General features: G+C 57.4%; 1 protein-coding gene across 1 annotated transcript in view; it reads right to left on the reverse strand.

Annotated features, from left to right (window-relative positions):
- Positions 1-25,297, reverse strand: part of baz2a (bromodomain adjacent to zinc finger domain, 2A) — a 39,865-nt gene that overhangs the window by 10,957 nt on the left and 3,611 nt on the right. Inside the window, 24 exon segments of the mRNA XM_069187213.1 lie at positions 744-809; positions 1,559-1,719; positions 2,500-2,697; positions 3,425-3,671; positions 3,849-4,287; positions 4,289-4,457; positions 5,752-5,896; positions 6,373-6,435; positions 7,246-7,417; positions 7,699-7,773; positions 7,926-8,140; positions 9,128-9,382; positions 10,388-10,732; positions 11,691-11,756; positions 12,030-12,091; positions 13,020-13,248; positions 13,786-13,887; positions 14,760-14,868; positions 15,452-15,512; positions 15,622-15,927; positions 16,844-17,026; positions 17,693-18,514; positions 22,583-23,554; positions 24,725-24,857. Coding sequence (XP_069043314.1) covers positions 744-809; positions 1,559-1,719; positions 2,500-2,697; positions 3,425-3,671; positions 3,849-4,287; positions 4,289-4,457; positions 5,752-5,896; positions 6,373-6,435; positions 7,246-7,417; positions 7,699-7,773; positions 7,926-8,140; positions 9,128-9,382; positions 10,388-10,732; positions 11,691-11,756; positions 12,030-12,091; positions 13,020-13,248; positions 13,786-13,887; positions 14,760-14,868; positions 15,452-15,512; positions 15,622-15,927; positions 16,844-17,026; positions 17,693-18,514; positions 22,583-23,554; positions 24,725-24,854 — 5,592 coding nt within the window. The 5' untranslated portion in view covers positions 24,855-24,857.

A 25,297-nucleotide genomic window follows, 5' to 3' on the forward strand; every position in this document is an offset into this window, starting at 1 on the left:
CTCGCTGCATGGCACCCCCATTGCTTCTTGCAGTATTACTGATGGGACTGGACACCCTGCAGACACACTGACCCCCCCAGGACCAGGCCTGGACACCCTGCAGACACACCGACCCCCCAGGATCAGGCCTGGACACCCTGCAGACACACTGACCCCCCCAGGACCAGAACGAGATGCCCTGGTCTATGGGAAGCCTGTGAGCACAAGAGATGGGACAGTCTGTCTCTCGTTCCCCCAGCCCTGCGCCGACAGGGCCCTGGGAACATCATGTCTGTCCCGATGGCAGAGCTGAGTACCAGCAGGCACCTCAAAGGCTCAGCCTGAACACGGGACCCTCTGCGTACAAACAGAACGCTTCCCAACTTCAGCTGCTGACTCTGTTGAGCTGCAAGCATTGGCTGAAGGATCCAGCTGCTTCAAACCAAATCACAACTTCAAACTTCAAAAATCAGAGCAGTCCTGCAGGTCCGGCCTGGAAACACCAGCCCTGTCTGAGGATCTGATGGGAGAGGTGGGGGCTAGGAAAGAAACTGAAGGAGGACAACACTCCCCAACTCCAAACAAGTCTTCGTTAGTAACTGCACCATCAGTCTGACCGAAGATCGCTCGGCTTATGGAGGAAAAACGCCTTAGGAAAAAAAGGGAGAGTGAGGAGGAGGAGGAGGAGGAGGAGGGAATTGCGTGCGCCCCCGAGTTCCCACCCTACTCCTTCCCCCCTCCACTGTCCACCCAGACAAATGTACCTGATGTCCCGGGGAGGCGGAATCCGCGATACTGTCAGTGTCGCTCCTTCCGCAGTGGGGAACCATCTTAAAACATAAATTGGGAAGAAGTGATGACAGCTCTGGAGCCGCAGCGGCAGGGAGACCGGACATGGCTGGGGTCACCGATAACCCGGCTCTGCCCGATCCAAACCGGCCGCGCGCCCGCGTCCCGCATGGCGCCTGACAACTGCAGCCAGAGCCGAGGGGGCCGTTTCGGACAATCCATCTGGGCAATTTTAATACCTTTGCATACTTCACGTACCTGAGGAATATCTGCCGCTTGCGTTTGGGCATATGCAGCGCCAAATAAACACCAAAATATTACAGAATGGCACGTTTGAATACAAAGGACGCACTCCCTTTAATCCTGACTGACAATTCTCAGACGGAGCTGAGCCCAGGGGAGCTGGTACCATGACAGGCTCTGGCTGTACATGCCGCTGGAGGTGTACACCCTAATATTTTAGTAGGGTGCTATTTACACTGGTGTGCTGCCTCATTAGGAATTAAGAGCATTAGTCTCTTGCTGGTAAAACAATTGAAAGATAAAATTGAAAAAAAGCACAAAAGGAGTAAAAATTTCTCCTCCCATAATGTCAAATTGATGCCACACCTCCAAAATGAGCCGACGGCGACTCACACGGACCGTCACTAGAATAGGACCAGTCCATTTTCCAGTGCTCCTCAGCTAATCTACAGAGCTCTCAAACCTGAACACCACCTCTACCTGCTCTTATGGAACAGGAACACGGGCCCAGAACTACAATTCCCAGAAGCCCATTGCTGCTCCTGACCTTGAGCTGGAGGTCGGCGGCAAGGACGCGCTGCTCCACGTCCTCCACCCACTGCAGCACATGGAGGTCCATCTCCATGGTGCGCGCGCACACGTCCCACTGCTCTCGCATCGCCTGGCACACCGGGCTGGACTCGTCCAGGGTCAGCTGGAATATGGGGTCTGGGCAGAGGAGAAAGACCGCAGATGTGAGCTTTGCCCGACAGTGAGAAGCACAGCCAGAGCAGATCCTGACACCCCACTGGCCCTCCTGCTCCTGCCAGAGCAGATCCTGACCTCCCACCGGCCCTCCTGCTCCTGCCAGAGCGGATCCTGACCTCCCACCGGCCCTCCTGCTCCTGCCAGAGCGGATCCTGACCCCCCACCGGCCCTCCTGCTCCTGCCAGAGCGGATCCTGACCTCCCACCGGCCCTCCTGCTCCTGCCAGAGCGGATCCTGACCCCCCACCGGCCCTCCTGCTCCTGCCAGAGCGGATCCTGACCCCCCACCGGCCCTCCTGCTCCTGCCAGAGCGGATCCTGACCTCCCACTGGCCCTCCTGCTCCTGCCAGATCGGATCCTGACCCCCCACCGGCCCTCCTGCTCCTGCAAGAGCGGATCCTGACCTCCCACCGGCCCTCCTGCTCCTGCAAGAGCGGATCCTGACCTCCCACCGGCCCTCCTGCTCCTGCAAGAGCGGATCCTGACCCCCCACCGGCCCTCCTGCTCCTGCCAGAGCGGATCCTGACCTCCCACTGGCCCTCCTGCTCCTGCCAGAGCGGATCCTGACCTCCCACTGGCCCTCCTGCTCCTGCCAGAGCGGATCCTGACCTCCCACTGGCCCTCCTGCTCCTGCCAGAGCGGATCCTGACCTCCCACTGGCCCTCCTGCTCCTGCCAGAGCAGATCCTGACCCCCCCACTGACCCTTCTCCTCCCAGAGCAGATCCTGGCCCCCCCACTGACCCTTCTCCTCCCAGAGCAGATCCTGGCCCTGCGTGTGCGCACCGTTCTTGGGCCGCGTGCAGACCTCGGACAGGAACTCCATGTGCTTGGACAGGTGCTTGTGTAGCGCTTTCTCCCTGATGCCGCGGGGGTGCAGTGCTCGCAGGAGAGCCGCCAGCTCCTCGGGGTCCCGGATCCACCACCAGCCCCTCCTCATCTCTACGGGGAACAAGAATTGGTGGGGTTAACGAAGCAGGGGCGAATTTGGGCAACCCACGCCACGGGTTTCGTGCAGAAGAACAAGGGCGGCATCCCTCCCCCACCCCCCCCACTGACATGCTGCAAAAATGACCCCAAAAGCGCGAGACCAGCGGCGATTCCTCTCCTAGTTCAGCTAGTCGAGCGATGCAGAAACCCATGCTGCAGCCTCTGGTCTCTCACAATCCCCACAGTCAGCTTGCCTTGCAAGGTCTGCCAAAGCAGACGTCCCCCCTCCTCCTCCAGCCCCACGGTAATGAGGGACGCAGGCCCGACCCTTCAGGGACCCTCAAAGCTACGTACCCCTCGAGCTAGAACACCACCAGAGTCACTGCTCGGCAGCCAGCGCTCATATTCTTGGCAGTAAAGGGTTTCACGGTGCCCTTGCCGTGTGTCTGCTGAAGGAGCGAGGCTGTCGGGACGCAAACCCGCGCTTCCCAAACGCAGAACTTCTGTGCGAGGGGACGGTTAACCCACAGGGCAAAACCATCGGGCGCGAAAACCCCGTCCGCATCCCTCACGCTCGCAGAAACCCGGGAAAGCAGGACAGGACCACTCTGCCCGCAGAAGGGAAACGAGCGTCTGTCTCCACGGGTCAAAGGGCGGAGGACGAGCTCTGTGATCACAGGTCCGAGCCTGGGTGACAGCGGCGCGGTGGGCCGATCCCAGGCGGGGGTGGGGGACTTGCCTGCAGGGATGGGCTGGGCGACGAGCTGAGTGAAGTACTTCTGCTCGATCTGGCGTAGCAGCTTGCTGGGGGGGCGGCCCCGCCGCTTGGTGCCCCCTGGCAGGGAGAACCCCAGGGCGGAGGGGTCCCCGGGATTCTGGGCGGGGCTGCTGCCCCTCCTCCTCCTCCGGCGGTCCGGCTTGAGCAGCGGAGTGGAGCAGACCAGCGGGGTGCTCAGGTCCAAACTGGGAGCCAGGGACACGGGACACTGTACGGGGAGAGCGAGCGGACAAGGAGGTTCATCACGAGCGCGGGGGGCGGAACGGAGACAGGCGGTTTTAAACTGGAGGCGTAACACTAGATTGTTGGGCTGCAGAAAGCGAAGGGAGACCAACGCGCTTCAAGGACAACGCGACGGCCCGGACGGCACGTGAGCGCCCCCTACCTGCAGGAGCGAGGCAGTGTGGGCTGGCAGGCTGGCCTGGGTCGCGCTGGGAGGAGCGTCTCCGGATGAAGGGGCTTGGGAAAGGGAGGAGGGGTCGCAGGGCGTTTTGGGGAGCAGGTTGAACCACTGGCCGCGTTTCTCCGCCATCTCCTTGACGCTGTCCTCGGCCGCGGCCTGCGCCTCCTCGCCGTTGGCCGGGGAGCCCTGCGACTGGCTCAGCCAGGAGAGGAAGGCGGACTGGTTGAGGTCCTGCTGGGCCGGGCCGGCGCCGCCGGGGGGCTCCGGCGTGTCCTCGGCCGCCGCGGCCTTGCTGCTGCGACGCCGGCGGCGGTTCTTGGCGGCGCGCAGGTGCAGCTCCACCTCCGGTTTGATCTTGCGCGGGCGGCCCCGGCTCCGGGGGCTGCTCATCAGGGAGGCCTCGCCGGGGAGGGGGTCCTCCAGGAGCGGCTGGGGGGCCACCGCCACAGGGGGAGGGGGGGGGGGGAGGGGGAGGAGGGGGAGGGGAGAGGAAGGACACGGGCACCTCCGTTTTGGGCTCTTTCTTCACGGGGGAGATAACGGGGACCGTGAAGCGCAGGGATTCCTCCTTGACGAATGGATCCTCGGGGGCTGCCGGCACACAGAGCACAGGGGGTCAGCGAGGTGCACCAGATCATAACTCCAGAGATCAGCCTCAATCCCACAGGCGGCAGCTCCACACCACTGTCTCCACCAGTGTCCCAGTCCCCTCTCCCATCCCTCTCCAGTCCAAGCCAGTCCCCTCTCCCATCCCTCTCTAGTCCCAGTCCCAGCCCAGTCCCCTCTCCCATCCCTCTCCAGTCCCAGCCCAGTCCCCTCTCCCATCCCTCTCCAGCCCCAGCCAAGTCCCCTCTCCAGTCCCAGCCCAGTCCCCTCTCCCATCCCTCTCCAGTCCCAGCCCAGTCCCCTCTCCCATCCCTCTCCAGCCCCAGCCCAGTCCCCTCTCCAGTCCCAGCCCAGTCCCCTCTCCCATCCCTCTCCAGTCCCCTCTCCCATCCCCCTCCAGCCCCCTCTCCCATCCCCCTCCAGTCCCCCTCCAGCCCCAGCCCAGTCCCCTCTCCCATCCCTCTCCAGCCCCAGCCCAGTCCCCTCTCCCATCCCTCTCCAGCCCCAGCCCAGTCCCCTCTCCCATCCCTCTCCAGCCCCAGCCCAGTCCCCTCTCCCATCCCTCTCCAGTCCCAGCCCAGTCCCCTCTCCCATCCCTCTCCAGCAGCTTGCTTTTATTTTTTCCACAGGAGTAACACAACTACCTCCTACAAACAGGAAAACCCCACAGACTCCAGGGGCAGGCTGGATTCCCCCGATTCCACACCTCTGGCTGCCGTAATCAAACCAGGAAAACCTCCGAGTAGGTAGCTTGCGGTCAGGAAACAGTGATGTAAGAGCAAGCCGGGACACCTGCTGGAAGAGCGGTGTGGCACTGGGGCTGCTCTGCTGCTCCGCATCACCCACACTCCACTACCCGGACAACACCTTCACCCTGCACCGAGCACTCCTTTAATGCACAAACCAGTCCGAGCATGTCAGCGACTCACGCCAACCTTCCTTACACAGCCAGATGGAGACAAACTCACTGGCCAAAATATTCCACCCCCACAATGACAATTTCCATCAGCTTCCCTGGCCTGAACAATCCCCAGACCTCACTCCTGCTGGAACCCAGTGGAACCAGTGGACCTTTCCAGTTCAGTCCCAGCACAACCCCACAACTCCTCACAACCCCAGCTGAAGGCTGTCCTATGGGTGCAGAAAGCCAATATACTGTTTGCTGTTGGCCGTGTTGGGAGGGGTTTCTAATATTTTGGGTACAGTGGGTACAATCAGATGAGTAACGATGACAGCCAGAACCACAGACCCAGGCTGTCCTGCCGGAGAACCACCTCACCTTGGATCTCCTCCGGACCCTCGACCAGCACCCCACCCACATGGGGGAGGACCCAGTACCGGCGCCGGTACCGGTCCTGACCCAGAGACACCGCCCGCAGGGAATGGGAGCACTGCAGCAGCTTCTTCCGGAAGAACACCTGCCGCTGAGGAGGGACAGCGGGGGAGCAGAGGGAGAGAGAGAAAGGTTAGGAACTTGCGTCCATTTTTCCCCACAACCTCCTTGGGAGAAAAGGGAGTCACTATGCAAAAGCATGATCTGGACAATCGCGGTTTTCATTCCCACGTGATGACAACAGATCACACGTCTGCAATCGTACACCAACAGATCACACGTCTGCAATCGTACACCAACAGATCACACGTCTGCAATCGTACACCTACAGATCACACGTCTGCAGTTCTGACTGCAGTTCTCCTTTTAGCAGTCAGCGATGACGCCCGGAAGAAGGAAACTCCACACCTCCGGTTCCCCAGCACAGACTGAGCTCTGCGGCCCAGACTGAGCCAGCTCGACCCCGGATCGCGCCGCCGGCCGTGTCAGGCAGTGAGCCTCTCCACCGCACCACGCCGGCAATGGCTCATATTTCCAGCCGAGAGGGGGGGCTGCGCCCAGCCTTACCTTGGTTAGCTTATCGATCTGTCGCTCCAGCTCGGGGACGCTGGCGGTGGAGGGGCTCTCCCCCTGCAGAAACAAGAAGAGGGTTACCCCGAATGGCCGGCGTGCACGTGCGACCTCCCCCCACCCCCCAGCCACCTCGAACAGAAAAGAGGAAACATGCAATGCAAGGAACTCCCTGACGAAAGAGCACCATCGCAGCTCACCCACAGCGGGCTACGGTGCGCAGCAGAGAAACCCGAGCCCTGGAGCGCTCACGTGACTGAACACAATGACCTCCATCCGCACAGCCCAGCGGACTGGTGCCTGGCAGGGGTGGGCCCTGAATTCTCGCTGGTCTTTGAGTTCTAGACTTGCCGATCAAAGCCACAGCCCAGCGACTTGTTAGCAAGAGCTGAAAACCACGTACAGCGCTGGCTGCCTCGTTCCACAGCACTGCTCTGCTGTGCTGGAATCAGCTTGACAAGCCAGCCACCAGACTAATTCCTGGTTTCATCAGAATGGGGTAAAGAAACTGAACCTCTTCAGCCTGGAGGAGTGGAGATCACACAGGAACCCGACCACTGCACCTTTCTGGTGGGACGTCTGTTACACAAGCTTCAACGCAAGGCTTGTACAAGACAGACGTACAGATTCTTGATCAGCTCTTAACCATTACATTTTCTAACCACTTCATCCAATACAGGGTCATGGGGGAGCTGGAGCTTATCCCAGCAAGCAAAGAGCACAAGGCAGGTCGCACCCTGGACAGGACACCAGTCCATCATAGGGTACACAAACCAGGGCCAGTTTTTCCAGAAGCCAATTAACCCACCAGCATGACGGTGGGAGGAAACCAATGTGAACACAAGCAGAACATACAAACTCCACACAGACCTCGCTGAGCTTGGCGTCCTCCTTGCGCGCGCGGCGCCCGCTCCGCTCCAGTGGCCCGCTCTCCTCCAGCGTCAGGCTCTCCTCCTCGGCCACGCGGGCGCTGCGCCGCCGGTCCTCCAGGCACAGCTCCACCTCCGAGCGCCCCGTCTTCCTGGCCAGGGCCACCTTCAGCCTGCAGAGAGGAGGGAGGGAGAGACTCATCCAGGGCGACTGGATTTTCGAACCTGCACCCCATCTCCAGCCTTAGCCAGATAATGCAGCGTCCTGGGCCTACGGCAAGAATAGAGGCACCCAATCGTCACAAGAAACACGAGGTACTTCCTTAACATTGCCAGGGACTGGGTCCCGGAGAGCATCATCTTCGCCTCTGCTGGCCTTTTGCTAAAGCTCACTGATCTGGAGTCTTGTGCCGTCATCATCAGAGTCAGTCACAAGCGAACACGAGTCTCTCACCTCCGCAGCTTCCCCTCAATGATCCACTTGTTCTTCCTGTAGGTGGCCATGTTCTCCAGCGTGCTGTCGATCTCGCTGCAAAGACAGAACGAGCCGAGAGCGTCAGGAACGGATCCGTCCATTCGCTGGTTACGCCCAACAGACGTCACTCCGACAGGGGGCTCGCCCAGGTGGGCAGGCCCTGGGAGGCACACGAGCCTGCGCGACCTCCGACACCCCCCCCTCACCTGATGACGATGTTGCTGCCGTTGAGCTCGTCGACCAGGAAGGCCAGTACCGCGGCCTTGACGTCGGGAGGATGGGCCTGGAAGGGCTTGGTCCGCAGGCTGTCGCAGACTTCTGCCTCAAACCCGTACGCCTCCAGGAAGATCCGCAGCCCCTCCGACACGCTGCTGCGATTCAGATCCAGGTCGGCCACTTTGTCCCCCAGGATCTTCACCGACTGCCGGGGGGGGGAGAGGAAGAGGAAGGATCGGGAGAGTACGTCACGCGTCACGTCAACCAGGATGACTGGGAGTTAAGATCCGCTTTCCGAGTCACACACAGAAACATTCCGTTAAAATAACGCAAGAGAACTGCACGCAACACAACGAAAAACTGTGGTGTGGCCCAGTTTCAGATCTTTTCCCCTAGAAAAACGATGATGATGGAATTTGAAGGGTGGCAAGAGATTGGATTCCCTGCTGTGTTGGATCCTTCAGCAAACTAACACCCACAAAAAAATACAAGTTGGGCCACTCATCCAAAACCCTTCTTGGGTTTGAAAGCAGAGGAAAGAACATTAGAGTCACAAACAGCCAAACTGGCATATAACCAAGTCCACCCCTATACTGTCACATTCTACAGTAAACTGTCTGTATGGTCAAAACACAAATAAACCTCCTTTACATAGTGAAGTACTAATGTATTGACTTTAGGTTAATGAAAATATCTGATCAACAAAAACAAAGTTGATCACAAACTTATAGTAATCTGCTAAAATAAACAACATGAATCCCTCCTCTGCATGTAGTGGATGCCTGCACTTTCTCTTTCAGCCTCTGTGATCAGCACGCCCTACAATACTTTAACTGGCAATAAAACCGTGAGAAAGCCTATTCGGTCATCTCCAGCCTGTCACACTACCAACACAGAATCTGGAGCGTCTGTTAGAACAGAAAAAGAAGATCACGCTGAGATGTGGATGCAGGAGGCAGGGAGAGGCTCACTCACTGGCTGGATTCACAACCCCAGTCTGCCTATCCGCTCGTTTGAAAGTCGCGCTTAACAACCTCCGGCTCAGTTTCAGCCCGCCCTGCTCTACTTCCAAACGAGACTGCAACGGCCAGAACATTAAACTCGCAGATGTCGAGACCCTGCGGTACCCCGAGAGGCCACTCGGACCCGCGCTCGGCCGAATATCTGCCCCAGGGCCCGCTCGGCTCCTGACCTGGTAGTATGGAGGCAGTCCCGGGTCGTGCAGTGCGGCCCGCAGCAGCTTCACCAGCAGGTCCTGGACCTCTCCCTGGCTGTCGCCCATGCCCAGCAGCCCCTCCTGCAGGGTGCCCAGACTGGGCACGTCCTTGGGCACGTCCAGACCCAGCACCTTCCCGTAGCTGTGCAGGAACTCCACCACCGTCAAGCAGTGCGAGAAGGCCCGGCCCGACAGAACCAGGCCCGGGATCCGGGAGAACTCCGGCAGAGGCTGGCAGGGAGGGAACGGCAGATGGACAAATGCTGACAGGAGGCTTGTAATTTCTGTCAAAGGGGGCAAATACTGATTGCAGTAAGTTATATTCTCTTTTATATTTATAATTTAAGAGGAGCTGTAGAAAACATTGACACTATAGTGTTTTGTGTTGATCAAAGGGAAAAAATCCCAATTAAACACATCGAGATTCCATATTATAACACAATAAAATGTATAAAAGTCCCAGTGGAGGCTGTATACTTTGGATTTTCAGTTTCAGTCCACGGCACCCCCTTGCCTACAGGGCTCGATTCTAGCTCAAGTCTTTTTCAGTAATTAAATCCTTAATTGAACTCATTTGATTAACAATCTTTTTAATTGTTTTTAGCACTGCAGTGTTGGAAGTTTCCGTTTTGCTGTCCTTTACGAGGCACCAGATGAGCTTACAAATTCACCACTGTTGAATGTAAATGCCACTGAATCAAGGGCACCAGTGTGGTGCAGTGATTACAGGGATGTTGTATCTGGAAGGTTATGGGTGTGAATCCAAGGTGAGGAACCTGGTGAAAAATATCCAGCTGTCCAAACAGATGCAAATCCGAGTCTCTTTGTATAAAAGCATCAGTCAAGATAAATTGGAACACCCTGCCTTAGCTAAAGCAATGTGCTGAGCTTGAGCAGTTCTGTTGGCTTAAGCTGAAAATGAATGCAAAGTTCATTAAAGGAAATTAAGGTCTAAATGAGATCATTAAGAGGACTGTTGGATCCAATACTACACTAAATTGGAGATGGGGAGCACTTCTCAGACAAGTTCAATTGCTCAGTGTGAAATCCGAGCTGTTAGCTAACAAAGAGCTCGGATAGAAATGCGGGCAGAAGGTTTTCTAGGCTTTGAGGGCTCAGAGTTGAGGTTTTGGGGTGATAAGGTAACAGAAAGCTCAGCCTTCCCGGGAAACAGCACTCATCTGAACACGCTCGCGCAAGTCTCTCCCCGCCCTGGTGGGGGCGCTCTCCCCCTACCTGGTGGTCGGTGATGCACATGTCCTCGGTGGGCTTCCTGAGCTCCTCCAGGATCAGCTGCTGCCGCCTCCTCTCCTCCTGCCTCCTCTGCGCCAGGGCCTTCTTCTCCGCCAGCTTGCGCGCCGTCTCCGCCAGGACCTCGGCCTGCGCCAGCGCCTGCGCCTGCGCCTCGGCCTTGGCCTTCCCCCGGCCGGCGCCCCGCTTCTCCCGCTCCACGCGCTCCTTCCCCGCCTTCTCGCCCGTCTCCTTCCTCCTCCTCCAGCGGCGCTTCTTGGCCTCCGGCGGCTCGGGCCCCGGCTCCTGCGCCGCCGCCTTGTCCTCCTTCTTCTCCCTGGCCTTCTCCAGCTGCGTGGGGCCGGAGAGAGAGAGAGGGAGGAGGGAGAGGGAGGAGGGAACTCAGTTGATCTGGCAGCCCAGTATGTGATCTCCTGTCACAGCCTGAGGAACAGTGAGTCTGTCTCCCAATAATGCTCCAGCCGCCTACAGTACATGTCAATATTTTATAATATGTCTTTGTTGTAAATGTCTGTAACATGTCTGTAGATTTTATTTTACTTCTATTTTTTGTTTTGTCCCATGTTAATTTTATTATTTTTATTTGCTTTGGCAACACTGACTGTACCCATCGGTCATGCTAATAAAGCACCTTGAATTGAATTGAATTGAGAGGGGCGAGAAGGGGTCACTCGTGACTCGGGCTCTCCACCACCCCCAGAAACAGCAGAATTGTCAAAGCCAGGAGAGCAGCTTTGGCCCGTATCCTTAACTTCTCTCCAATAGCACCAATTAAACCATTACCACCCAATTAAGTACAGAGGTACCAATTACTGGCACTTGGGGACGGAATGAGCTCCTCGTCTTAACCTCTTAAAAGTCCTATGCTCTGATGTAGGAGTGTCCAATCCTGGCACCACAGGTCATAGACTCTGAATCCAGTTTGGCCATCAACTTTAAATAAGCTCACTATTAAATGAACGGGATCCTTTTAACGGTCCAGCACTTAATTTGCTGGTGCTTTAGAACAGAGATGGAAAAACCTGCAGACTACACAACACGTTCGTTTCTGATGCTGTGGAACAGCAGGTTAGCCAGCAGCCTGCCTCCAGGCAGGATGTGCATTCAGGACCCTCTGCTTGGGACTGCAGTTTCGAGAAAACTGTGCAGCAGCAAGATTCACAGTGAGGAGTGTCCCGGCCGGGGGAGACTGGGGACAGGGCGTCAGTGTCCCCGCCGGGGGAGACCGGGGACAGATCAGGACAGGGATCTCAGGGGGAAGTGTTCCGATTTGGGGAGACTGAGGTACCTTTGCCTTCTTCTTCTCCAGTTTCAACTTTTTGTTCTTGGCGTCTTGTTTCCTTTTATTCCTCGCCTGGGAAGACAAAAGCAAGTCACAAACCCACATCACGTTTCCGGTTTCAGAAACCCCCCCACCCCCTACTTCCCCAAGTCGCTGGACCAGGGAGATCCGCCAGCATGAAACTTTCTGCAAAATCTCACATCTCCCCCGCATCAAAAATCAGAGGGCCAATTATTTCCAGGCCTGATACAGCTGTAATTACTATGCAACATAACCGATCAGCTCGTCGGGGGGACAGAGTCACAGCTGAATTCTCCTGGGAGCAACAGAGTCACAGAAACGCACCTTTCTCTTCATCTTCTTCTTGATTTTGTTGAGCTTTTCCTTGTCTTCCTCACTAAGCGTTTCTGTTGGGGAGAGGGACACAGGGGCAGTGATTACAGAGCAGCACAAACACTGGGAAGGCTGTCCGCCCCATCAGTAGACTCCAGTGTTATCAGGCCCCCTGGAACACTTCCTGAGATCACAGGGTCTTAGCCACAGGACTGTGGACCCCTGGCTTTTCCTGAGACAGTGCAGGGGCTCCCCAGAATCAAGGCCAGTCCAGCACTCCTGCAGTAACGCCTAGAAACGAGGGAGTGGGCTGCTCGACTGCGCTGTTTGGACACTAGTGCTGGTGCTGACCAGTCACGGGGAAGAAACAGATTGGCGTGAGTCTGCTCTGCACTATTCCATGTCAGCTGGTCTGTTGTAATGAAGAGACTGCGCTCTGCACAATGTGTGCCGTGCCACAGGGCCCCTGGGCACACTTGCTGTAACACGTAAGCCCCTTGCTGTAAGACAGCAGGGCACATCGCTTTGATTTTGTGCTCCTGCCACCATTCCCATACAGTGCCCAGGTCCATCAGCTGACAAGCCCCATGCTTTCTCGTTATGTCTCGTTTATACCAGCTCAGGAATTAAAACTCTACAGCCAGCAGGAAGTGTAGACATTAAAACTCCTGAGGAGAACACTCCCGAATGGCTAAGCTGAAAAAGCTGCCTGCACAGGCGCGGGCTAGACTCTGCAGTCGTGGGCTCGAGCCTGGGTTACAGCACTCACTTGGCTGAGCCCTGCTGAGCACAGGAAGGGCTCAGGAAGCTTGGTGATGCTGGATTAAAAAAACTACCTGAAGATCACAGCATACATTCTCAGGGAGGCTCCACACAATTTTGGGGTAGCCCACCCTAGCACCCTCCGGAACCCCCACTGCCTATAGCTCTCCAGGACATTTTAAACCCACGTCTCCCTTTTACAGTCTCCAACGAGAGTCCCGCTCTCTTCCCAGCATGCACCTTGCGCCTCCAGTCTCTTCAGCAGCCTGGCGTCCACCTTGCTCAGCAAATCCACCATCTTGGTCTTGGGGGGCCTCCCGGGTCGGCGCCGGCAGCCCCCCTTGTCGCGCCCCCGCGCCCGAGCCCGGGGCTTCTCCTTGTCCGGGTTGGGGGGCCGGCCGCGCTTGCCCGTGATGGCCATGATCATGGAGGGCACCTCCTCGTCGGCCAGCTGGACCCACTGCACGCCCTGCGGGGACAGAGGAGTGAGGCCCACACCTTGGCACAGCACAGCGCTTCCACTTCAGCACCGCCAGGACAGGAACCCCTCGCTACAATAGCTCCAGCGGGTACAAGACGTGGTATTCCCTGTCAACGAGCAGATCTCCACTCTGGCGAGCTGGGCTCTCGTAAAGCAACGCTGGGATTCTTTTCTTGAATCTTCTGGGAGGGGGAACTTTCTTTTATTTTTGATTGCATTTTTTTTTATCAGAGGCTTGTGTGTGTTAAGTGCACTTCTGTACAGGATATAACAAGGTTTGTGCTTTTGCTAACATCTGACGCTGTAGCGACTGTACCATACAGTAAATGAGCAGGAGTGTTACTGTTTCCCTACCTATAGTTTATCCATCGGCTAATGACTTTAAGGGGGTTTGATTCCGAGACGGAGCTCAGCTGGAGCGAAACTCAGATCGTCCCAAACCACAGGGCCAGGATCCCCCGAGCAGCACCGACCCACCCGGACCCGGCTGGAGGAGAGTGCGACTGACCACCTGACCGCGCTTACCTCCGGGGTCTCCCGCTCCTCGAAGAAATCGCCCACCGGCATCCTGGGGCTGAAACTGAAGTGCTCCCGGGTGACCCCTAAACCCTGGTGCCTGTTGAGGTACTGGGGTGACAGGAGAGAAAGATTACTTAGTAACAAGATCAGGCTCAGGTCACAGTTAATAATTAACATGACAGGGACATAACCGGAGGGCATGAGGCAGTGGATAACATTTCTGTCTCGCAGCTGTGAGGCTATGGGTTCAATTCCGGACCTGGGGTGCTGTCTGTGTGGAGTTTGTATGTTCTCTCTGGGTTCGCCTGGGTTTCCTCTGGGTGTTCCAGTTTCCTCCCACAGTCCACAGACCTGCTGGTGGGTTAATTGGCTTCTGGGAAAACTGGCCCTGGTGTGAGTATGTGCGCCTGTGTGTCCTGTGATGGACTGGTGTCCTGTGATGGGTGTATCCGCACTTGTGCCCAGGGCCTCCTGGGATAGGCTCCAGCTCCCCTACAACACTGAACCGGAAGAATCAGTTAGGAGATGGATGGATGGAAAAACACGGGGAAGGCTGTCCGCCCCATCAGTAGACTCCAGTGTTATCAGGCCCCCTGGAACACTTCCTGAGATCACAGGGTCTTAGCCACAGGACTGTGGACCCCAGGCTTTTCCTGAGACAGCGCGGGGGCTCCCCAGAATCAAGGCCAGTCCAGCACTCCTGCAGTAACGCCTAGAAACGAGGGAGCGTGCTGCTCGACTGCACTGTTTGGACACTAGTGCTGGTGCTGACCAGTCACGGGGAAGAAACAGACTGGCGCGCATGTTCTGCGTTATTCTGCGTTAAGAGGTTTTATACGAAGGAGTCGCGCCTTTGCATAGCGTGCCCCATGCCACACAGGCCTTGACGTTGGTGACCCCTGCAAGACCAGCTCGTTCCAGCGAAGGGGCCTTGGATTGCCAAAATGAACCGGGGGCTCGTGCACGCCCAGAGACGTTACCTTGATGACCTCGGGGAACTGTTTCATCCTCTTCCCGCAGGGGCTGTAGTACCAGGTCTCTCCTTTCAGCCGGCTTTCGCTCCTCCTGATGCGGATCTCCCGCCTCCAGCTGCGAGGACACAGGTGCCCAGTCAGTAGGGGGAGGAAATAAACTTCACTGCACTTGTGCTTGCTTTGTGACAAAGCATCTCTCATTTCGCCTCTGCCATCTGGAGCTTGTCTACAGCAACTGGCTCAATACAGGTGCCATGACTCTGCTAAATACTTGTGTCCAATTGTGCACAATTCTGTCAACCTCTTGTCACTGGAGCGTGCTTAGTGCCTTACTGCTTTTGAATGGTGTTGAGGGTTGTGAATCTTTCACTTTTTAACTGGTAAGCCAGGGGTTATGTCTTACTTAGCCTGGGGTACAAGGGTCCAAGGGGGCCCCAAGAATCAGGGACACATAATTCTTAGTCCAGTGGTATTAAAAACAACCCCTTCACAGTGGATCTGCTCTTGTGCCTAAAATGGATAAGGTACCCCATTTTTTTTAAAACCCTCCTCCTGTGGGGGGCACAGTCTTAACGGGACTAGGTTTGCTATACACATGCTCCATGAAATAATGTATAAATGAATCCAGATTCCTGGCTTTGCAGGATCTTGTCCTGGAGAAAACTGCTGGGAGACTCCAGGAGCGAAGAGCACCTTACCCGTGCAAAAGAGGAAACCGAACTTGCTCTTCTGTAGCGATCCTCCTCCTCTGGACCTCCCCTGCGACAAACAAAAGTGAAAATGAAGTAAAATAACAAGGACTGCAGTCAGCTTCTCCAATGCAGAACGATTCAGCGACAGCGACGCACCGGCTGTGGGAGGGGCTCACCTGTGGGCGTGGTGCTGCCAGTCTCCTCCCTCTCCCCACCCACTTCTTTCTCCCGCTTCTTCGCCTTCAATGGCAGGGGTACCGCTCTGGAGGAGGGGTGGTAGGACACCTGCACCTGGGCTAGAGCTTCCTGAGCCTCACTGTCCTCTTCGCCCTTCTCTTCTTCCTCCTCCTCTTCCTCTTCCCAGTCTTCCTCCTCCCCCTCCTCCTCCTCCTCCTCTTCCCCGCCATCCCCTACTTCCACCTTGGCAGGGGCCTCCTCCCCTCCGTTTTCACTTTTTGATTCATCCTGAGAAAACCGGGAATCTAGAAGAGAAAGAGGAGCATGCGACTTCAAAGACAGCTGAAACCAGCAGCAGGTCTACTAATGGCCTGGTCGAGGTGCACCGAGGTCAGACGACTGTGGTTCTGCTGTCCACGGCTGTCTCTGAAAAGGCACAAACTGACACCACAAGGTAGCCCCAAGGTTTTAAAGGTCACTAAAGCAACTTCACACAAAAGTGTCATAAAGCAGTCTCCTGCTCTCTCTCAGACCAGTGTAAGAACTCAAAGCTAGTGCAAGGCGATTTTTAATTAATTTGACTCCACCCCAACTGGTAATCTGTAACTTTTTAACCCCAACTTCTCGGCTCACAGCATTGACGTCCGTACTGAAGCACGACAGATACGATCCACCGACCCCCACCCTGCCCCACCTCAGAGCGTCGCTTTACCAGCTGTGTGTCGCCACTTCAGGATTCTCTGGCACTGATGCCAAGCAGCTCCTCGCAGCTCACACAGCTCCACCCGGCTCCCGCTCGGTCCTGCTCCCGACTCCCCTCCTGCTCTACAGTCAGCTGCGCGAGGTGATGGCCCCCTCATTGCACGAGACGCACGAGTCAGACCTGAGATACAGGCCTAGACCAACACTCCAACACTAAACCCTTCGGCACCTCAGGAGCCATTCAGGAGCCAGTCCTCGGTCTAGACTACGATAGAGCCCACAGTGGGCACTGAAACCAAGAGTGTCGCTTCAATACGCTTGCAAGTTAACTTTAGAAAGCGGGCACAGATGTGGCACACGGTCTGAAGAAGTGCATGTTTCTTAATAAGGTAGGGACAGGTGGGTGAAGACGGAGAACAGGATTAGTCACCAGACAGTAGAGGGCAACTCGTGCGCGCATTTCAGACCGCTGGAGCTCGTTTCCCAGCCGGGACAGGAAGGGCGGGGCCAGGATCTTACCTCGATCGGGCGAGGCCCCGCCGCCGTCACACCCAGCCACATCCAAGCCGTCAAGCGAGGGAGCAGCACGGTTCTCGAACACCTGTGCGCCAACGGGGCGCCGCCCCCCATCCCACTGTTCCTCCTCCTCCTCCGACACCGCCACTGAACCAGGGGCGTCCTGGTCCTCCTCGCTCTCCGAACCTGCAGTCAACAGCAGTGAAAAGTCAGGCCCAACAATGCCAACGTCAGCCGTGCCCGGCCCCTCCTTCTGACCTATGACCCCGCTAAGCCCACATGTGAGACAGCAGACCTATTTCTGATGCCGAGCTCAGAGGCTCACTTGATCACACTGATGCGTAGCTAATAATCTAGCCGAGGAAGGGAGAGCTTTGTTCTGTAAAAACTCAGAGCTGTTAGTGTTCAACTAAGAATTAATGGCACAATGGGCGGCACAGTGGCACAGCGGTCAATATCTCTGCTTTGCAGCGCTGTGGCCCTGAGCTTAGTCTGTGTGGAGCTTGTATGTCCCCCCTCCACCCCCACGTTTGTGGATCTCTGCTTTCCTCCCTCAGTCCAAAGACGTGCTGGCAGGTTAACTGACTTTTGGGAAAACTGGCCCCGGTATGAGTGTGTGTCCTGTGATGGACAGCCTTGCTTTCTGGGATAGGCTCCAGCTCCCCTGTGACCCTCTACTGGAAGAGGAGGCCAGAGAATGGATGGAGGAATGACAGCTGTCACACAGGATGTCACAGGACAGCAGTTCCAGCGCCAGGCAGCACGCCAAGAACCACACAGGACCGCCAGTGTGAAGATGCCGAGTGTAGCTGTAGTTAGAACCGGGCTATCGCAGCAGACGACGAGGCTCACCCCTGCAGGAAGAGGAGGCGTTCGAGATCGCGTTGTCCGAGGCGGAGGCGAGGGAAACGGCCGCTTGCGAGGCCTCGTTAAGGGAGTCGCCCACGGACTCATTCTGCGCCGTCTCCGCCAGGGCCGAGCACTCGAGGGAGGAGTCGTCCGCGGCGGAGCTGGCGCCTAGGGACTCCTCCTCCGCCCCGGGCGCGCCCCCTTGCGGGGAGCCCTCCCCCGAGCAGCCGCCGCCCCCTGAGCGCGACTCCCCCGCCCCTGGGGCCTCGAGCCCGGAGTCCTCCAGCAGGCAAGGGAAGCTGCTCATGGAGTCCTCTGTGTCGCAGACGTCGTCCAGAGACCCGGCCATCTGGGAGGACTCGTCAGGGGAGTCGCAGTCCCGGGGGGGCCCGTCCATGGACCCCCCGAGCGAGGCAGGGCTGGCCACAGGCCCCTCTCCTTTGTCCCGCCTTGCAGTCTGACCTGCTGGGTGGGCTGCCGCCTGCATGTCGCTTCCTGGCCCAGGAGAGGAGGGCTGGCTCAGTGCTGCTCCCAAGGGGCAGGGGCTTCCCAGGGAGGCGCCCCCCAGCTGGGAGCCCCTCCTCTGGTCCCCGTGATCAGGATCCCGCGAGGCCGCCTCTACAGGAACCCCCACGGCGTGCCCCGTCTCCCTGCACTCAGTCGGGGAGCGTCCAGAGCTGGGCAGGGCATGCTGGGAGCTGTCCTGATGGCAGGGTTCGCTTACGGGCTGCAGGGGGGCCGGATCGGGGGCAAAAACGTCCGTCTTGGCGGGGGGGAGCCTGGCTGCTACTCTCTCCATGCCATTGTAGCTGCTGCTCATGTGCCCTGTGGATCATAAGAGATACAGAGAGAGGAGATTGAAATGGTATACAGCTGCTGGAGCAGAATGGCTGCTGTGCTTCAGTGTGCTGTGTAGACACCCTGACCCCCCCAGGACAACCGGGATTAGACGCCCTGCAGACACACTGACCCCCCCAGGACCAGGACCGGACACCCTGCAGACACACTGACCCCCCCAGGACCAGGACTGGACACCCTGCAGACACACTGACCCCCCCAGGACCAGGACTGGACACCCTGCAGACACACTGACCTCCCCAGGATGACTGGGATTAGACACCCTGCAGACACACTGACCCCCCAGGACCAGACCAGCAGGTGCATAGATTTTCCTATTCAAATGCCACTCAGACCCACTCCAAACCTGTTTTTTGTGGAATCATTTTTGATCTCCTGGAATTAAACTATGATCACAAATACTGTAATAAAACAGCAATACAATTAAACAAAAGGCAAACAATATATTATTTACGCCCTTGACTTTGTCAGCAGCAAGGGAGGAATACAAATTACCGACGGGCCTGCGGGTTGCAATTCAAGCAACATACAGGCTCGGAGATTTACAGTCAACAGCGCAGGCTGAAGCGTAGCTGGGGCACAAGCACAACCACACCTGCAGGTTTAATCAGAGCAGAAAAAGCACAAAGCCTTCTACTACCGAACTGTGAAGGGTTCATGTCCGACCACCTTCCTCACTGCCAAACAGCCAGGACACACGGAGACTTTGCAGACAAAGATTCTGCAGAACAGGCGAGCGTTCGATCGCTCCTCCGTTCCCCCCGCCCCTGGCCAAAGACACCTGGCTCTCTTCTACTGGAACTAAACAAAGGACGTCCTCTTCTGACCGCTCCCACGCAGGGCGACCAGCTGATCGATCGCCAGGGACCCCTCTGCCACCGGGGGAAGGGGCAGGGCCGTGCGGAGGGGGGCGTTAAAGAGCCGTCGCAGGCCAGGACTCTGCCGCAGAGATCTGTGCGCGCGGCAGAGACGAGACACAGAGCCCGGCGGGTTGGGGGCCGTACCGCCGAGGCCCCGAGCAGCTGTCTCGAAAACGCGCGCCGCTGGAGGGGAGAGCAGGAAGTCTGAACGGGGGCCACCGGCCAGGGGAGCAGGCTTTTAAAAATAAGAATCAGCTGGGAGGCGCGAGCCGGCCAAGCGCTGGGAAGAGGAACTTCCTGTCCTCCTGCTGCAGCCGGACACCTGCGCTCGAGCGGAGTGGGGGGGGGGCAGATTCCGAGCAGCCACGCCCTGCTCAAAGTGCGTCATCATCCGACTTGAACTCTGCACCGTGCTGGAGAGAAGACTCCACAGCCATTCCCCGGCTAGAAACCATCTCCACGGCGGGGCTGACTCTGGGAGCAGGCACTTTCCATTCGCAGGCGGCGGGAGCAGCGATCCCCCTCTCCGCACCGGAAAGGCTGGGAAACTCAGCGGATGACCCTGGGGACATCCCGACTCGCCCCAAGCCGGGCTGCTGGCTTCTGCCTTGATTAGTCCACCGCGATGCGGCGGGAGGTTCCCAGTGGCGGGGGATGCTGGGTATTCACAAATCAGCGCGTATTTCACCCGCTTCTAGCCTTCAGCTGCCTCTGTGGAAAATCAGGCCTCGCGCGCGGGAACACTAGTGCTGCGCGCTGCTCGAGCGCTTCCGACAACAGCTGGACTCAAGTCACGCTTGTGCCGAGCAGGGGGGGGGGTGTTTATAGTCATCCATTTTCTAAACCGTTTAATCCAGTTCAGGGTTGCTGGGGAGCTGGAGCCTATCCCAGCAGGCAACTGGCGCAAGGCGCACACACACCCACACCAGGGCCAACTAACCTACTGTACCAGCATGTCTTTGGATTGTGGGAGGAAACCAGAGCACCTGGAGGCAACCCACACAAACACAGGGAGAACATGCAAATTCCTCGAGTAGCAATCAAAGATCCGGGCTTAAACCAGGGCCCCAGCGCTGCGAGGCAGCAATTTTCACTACTGAGTCACGGAGCTGTATTTTACAATGCAACTTTATTAACAGTTTCAATGTATTTTAAAGGGAATTTATCTAGTGAAAGCAGCTGTATTAAGAATTAAAGCCTAGGCACAAATACAACTCAATACAGCATGGGTCAAGACCCCCCCCCCCTTCACCCCTCACCCCCAAAACCAGGCACCCATGCATGCTGGGAAAGCAATCTAGACTATGCGCCAAGCACAAAACCCAGCAGACTGCTTATGGTATGACTCAGAATGAGCGATGGGCATCACACAGGGCCTTCCCAACACGATCATCCAGAAAACCGATAAGCTTTACCACAAGTCTGGAGTATGTACTGAGAGCAACAGAGATAAAACACTTAAATCTCTTCCTGCTTCAATACAGGAGAAACATCTGACCTGATAACTCCAGCTCATTCAAAGATAAGAGATAAAGGCAGACAGGCAGGCAAGATGGCTGTGGGTTCTGTAGCCGAGTTCTTTCTGGCCTCACCCGAGAGAAAAGAGGGTTCAGGAAACAGGCGAGTCACAGAGATTTACAGCCTCCTACTGTCTCAGGAAACAGACAGCTGAGACCCACCAGAGGAAATCAGACAGGACGCTGATAACACTGCGGGCAACATCAGTGCTGTCAATGGAAAGGAGATGTGTATATATACACACACACACATCAAGTCTGAAAAATGTACAAGCATAGAAGTTCATAAAAGAAGCTCTGCATGCTTTCCATGTTTAACTTTTGCTTTCTCTGTTCAAGAGCTATTTTTTCCCAATTAACATTAGAGATCCCAGCTCCACCCACCCCCCTGCCTCCACCGGGTTAGAGCTAATCTCAGACTCTGTGGAGACGTAGGTTTGCTCAGAACACCACAAATCAAGATCAAGTTTCCTGGACTTATTTAGACGCTGGATGCACAAAGCAGGGTGGACAGATCACGGGGCCTTTGTTCCAGTCCAAGACCTGGGGCACAACTTTGTGTTTGTGGTCGCTGGCAGAGCTCAGTGTCAATAAAGATTTGCAGTGCAACTCAACTAGTCGGTCAGTCTCTTAAGAAAGATAACAGACAAGAAGAGTTACTAGGACCATCTGTCCGTTGGGTAGTTAGTAGCTAATGGATCTGAGGATGTGATCCAGCTGTTTCCTGAGAGGATACAGGGTATCGGCTTTGAGTAACAGCAGCTTGTTCCACACTCCCACCACCCTTTGGGTAAAGAAGTGCCTCCTGTTCCCAGCTTTCACTTGTGCTCACTGGTTCATGTTTCAATGCTCATTCTTAAGAAGTACGGTGGGTTGGTTTCGCCAAAGCCCTTGAGGATTCTGGATGACTCGTCTCAAGTGTTTAAGATCCTAAAAGTGTCAAGAACCGCTTAACCCAGAGATCTGGACATCGCCAGGCTGTCACCTCTCCGACCCTGCAGCCCAAGAACTACAGGCTCCCCCTCTCAGCCAAGACAGAGATTTCAAAATGATCTACGAAACAAAAAAGATCTTCCACACCCACATGGTCTGAAGCTAGACAATGTTCACAGCTGCGCTTTCTGAAATCTGCACGATTTCCTGCACAGCCTTCAGCAACAGGTCTGCAGAGGCTGCAAGCTGGGGTTTTGTGCGGCTGGAGGCACCGGTCCTTGCGCTAGAGACCCCGATGAGCAACACGGGAAATGACTCGCCCCCGCCCCCCCCCCTCCCAGCCGAATCAGACGCGTCTCTAAAGGAAGCAGGCCGATCCGTTTGCAGCCAGCGCCTTGAGGTCCCACGGCGTGCTGCGCTTTTTAAACCAGGGGAACGAGCCTCCCGCTGCAGAGCAGGCTGATCCGTTCCGGAGTTTAGAAGCCGCCAATTGCGATTCCAGCTGCTTCCAGCCAAGGCAGGATTTTAAGTCTGGTCTTGCAGAAACAAGACGCAGACGGACAAGGTCCGCGGGGTGAGCGTCAAGCGACTCGCTTTGCTGCCCCACCCGCGGGAACCGCTAAAAGGAAAACCCGGCACCGGATTACCCTTCCATCCCCACCCCTATCCCCAAAACGCTGCACCTGGGCCAGGGTGCCAGGGCCGGTACACGAAGGCTCACCCACCTGGCGTGACGGAGGGGGGCAGAGCCGCACGCATGCCCGAGGTGCTGTCCAGGGTCAGGGGGCCACCTCCTCCTCCTCCTCCTCCTCCGTTCTCAGGCGCCGCGCTCACAGGGGGCGGGACGGGCACGGTCACGGGCGCAGGCGGCAGTGGCGCTGGCACAGGGAGGGGGCTGGGCGCAGCGCTCCGGCTCAGGGTCACGTGCTGCGGGCTGCCGTGTGGGGAGGAGTAGGCCTGTGCGGGGGGGGTCATCATCTGGCGCTGGGGCTGAGACATGGGGTAATAGGGCATGCCGTTGGTCACCATGCCGTAGTGCTGCTGCTGCTGCTGAGGCTGGTGGTGGTGGTGGTGGTGATGATGGGGGAGCGGCTGGGGCTGCTGCTGGTGATGCTGGGCGGGGGGCATCTGGGCATGCACCTGGCTCGGGTACGTCCCGTACACGCCATGCGAGTTGTAACTCATAGGCAGGGGGGAGCTGCTCTGCTGGTGGCTGGGGCTCCCGCTGTTCCAGTACTGGGCCCCTCTCAGGGTGACGTTGGGAGGTGGGGCCGCCACCGCCGCCGCGGCGGGGGCCTGCCGAGCTGAAGCGGCTGAGACCGCCGTCGCCGTCGTCACCGCCGCCCCCACGCCCCCGTTGAGCTGGTACTGCGCATGTCCTTGGAAGTGCTGCTGGGGCGGCGCCGGCTGCTGCTGCTGCTGCTGCTGCTGCGGCTGCGGCTGCTGCGGTTGCTGGGGCAACTGCATCACCCCGCCTCCTGGGCTCTGCTTGTGGTGCACGCCCACCCCGGGCCCCGCCCCCTGCCCCGCCCCCATGGCGGGGACATACTGAGACTGGTTCCACAGGTAGTCGTAGCCCAGGCCGGTCTGGTGGTTGCCCATCAGGGAGTAGGAAGGGTGGGAGGAGATGTGGGACCCAGCCGCGCTGGTCCCGATTACAGTAGTGATGCCGTTCACATTCAAGTCGCCGTTCAGATCTGGAACAGAGGGAGAGAGGCAGGGGTGAGCTTGTACACATTTGGGCATCGCTGGGGAGATTCTCCGCCTTCAGATCAGGAACTAAACCATCTTTTGCCCTCCGTTTCTCGGGGCTTTGTTAGAGAAATAAAAAGACCACCTGCGGCACCGGCCATCTGTTTCCGAGCGTTTGGCGACGTGAAAGCCGCAGCGCTAACGAGCCGGGGATGAAGGGGAGGATGCTCGCAGCAGACAGGCAGGGGTCTGCCCTGTCAAGCCCTCTGCCCCTCCTGAACTCTCAGTCCTCGTCACAAAACCCGCGGACGCCGATGCTCTCGGACAGGGGCCAAGGCGGGCAGGTGGCACCTCACAGGTGGCGTCTCGGCTGGACTCGAGGCTCGGGCTCCGCCAGCTGGCGGCTTCAGTCGCCACTGGTTTCAACATCTGGACCGGAGCCTGTGATCAATTAGCTCCCCAACAGGCCAGATGGGTCGAATAGCTCCTCTCGCGCGTGAGCTTGCCAGTGTTCTTAAGACTGCTGACAAACAGGCACTAAACAGTAAGGCTGCGAACTGGGGTCACTGCTGCTCCCTTGCTGTTGACCTCCTGTGACTGGCTCTTTCCTCAGACAGGCTCGCTCTCCCTGTCCCTTTTCCCTGCGCGACGCCCCTTTAACGCACACGAGCGATGGGCCCATTGCTAGCGAAAGCACACCTCTCAGACAGCAGTGTTAGCTAAGGGAGGAAGGCAGCGGTGCGGAGCAGCGGCCAGGGCTGGTCACTGGAATCCCAGGTGAGACACGGCTGCTGTACACAAAGTGCTCCAGTGAAATCCCCAGCTGTACGAACAGACGCTCTCAATACACGTAACGAATGAAGGAGCTCGCAGACTGTAAGAGGAAAAGGAGGATACCTGGAGGAAACCCACGCAGAACACACAAGCTCCACCCAGACAGCACCCCGGTCTGGAACTGACCCCAGGACCCCAGTGCTGCGAGGTGGCAGCCCAGACCACAGCCCCACCGTGCTACCTTGCCAATCTGATATAAATGGGCACCGTGTCCCTCCATCGCCCGCAACTCCAACAACAACGGGCACTGCAGCTGTCCCTCCGCCCCCGGCCCCTCTGGGAAAACCCACCCAGGGAGACCGAGGCGCCCCCGCGAGACGCGCCCATCTCGGCGGACTCACTCTTCGCTTGCTGGGGGAAGCTCATCGAGGACCCGTTAGTGTAGAGAGACTCCCCCGAGGAAAGCTTCAGTCCTGAGCCGGCGGGCGCCGAGGGGTGACCGCCGAAGTTAAAATGGTTGTCCGCTTCCATGACCTGCAAGAAGAAAAAAAAAAAGACAGGCACTAAGCACGATGATGCACAGTGAATGGACAAAAAAAAAAACATCCCTCTGTCTTCCAACCACTTCTTCCAGTTCAGGGTCACAGGGGAGCTGGAGCCTATCGAGCACGCCAGTCCATCACGGGGCAAACACAGACAGACACGCTCACACCAGGGCCAGTTTTCCCAGAAGCCAGTTTACCTCCCAGCATGTCTTTGGACTGTGGGAGGAACCTGGTGGAAACCCACACGAACACAGGGACACCATGCAAACTCCACACAGACAGCACTCCGGATCCAAAACCAACCTGGGGGGCCCCTGCACTGCGCCACCAATGACGCCCACAAAACCACCACAACCTCTCCCTCGCCAGCCTGTGCCTCACAGCCTGTTTTCTCACAGGAGAAAAGGCACAGCGGGCCTCCAGCGGTGC

The sequence above is a fragment of the Lepisosteus oculatus genome, chromosome 1, assembly GCF_040954835.1.
Source record: "Lepisosteus oculatus isolate fLepOcu1 chromosome 1, fLepOcu1.hap2, whole genome shotgun sequence".
NCBI classification, from domain to species: domain Eukaryota; kingdom Metazoa; phylum Chordata; class Actinopteri; order Semionotiformes; family Lepisosteidae; genus Lepisosteus; species Lepisosteus oculatus.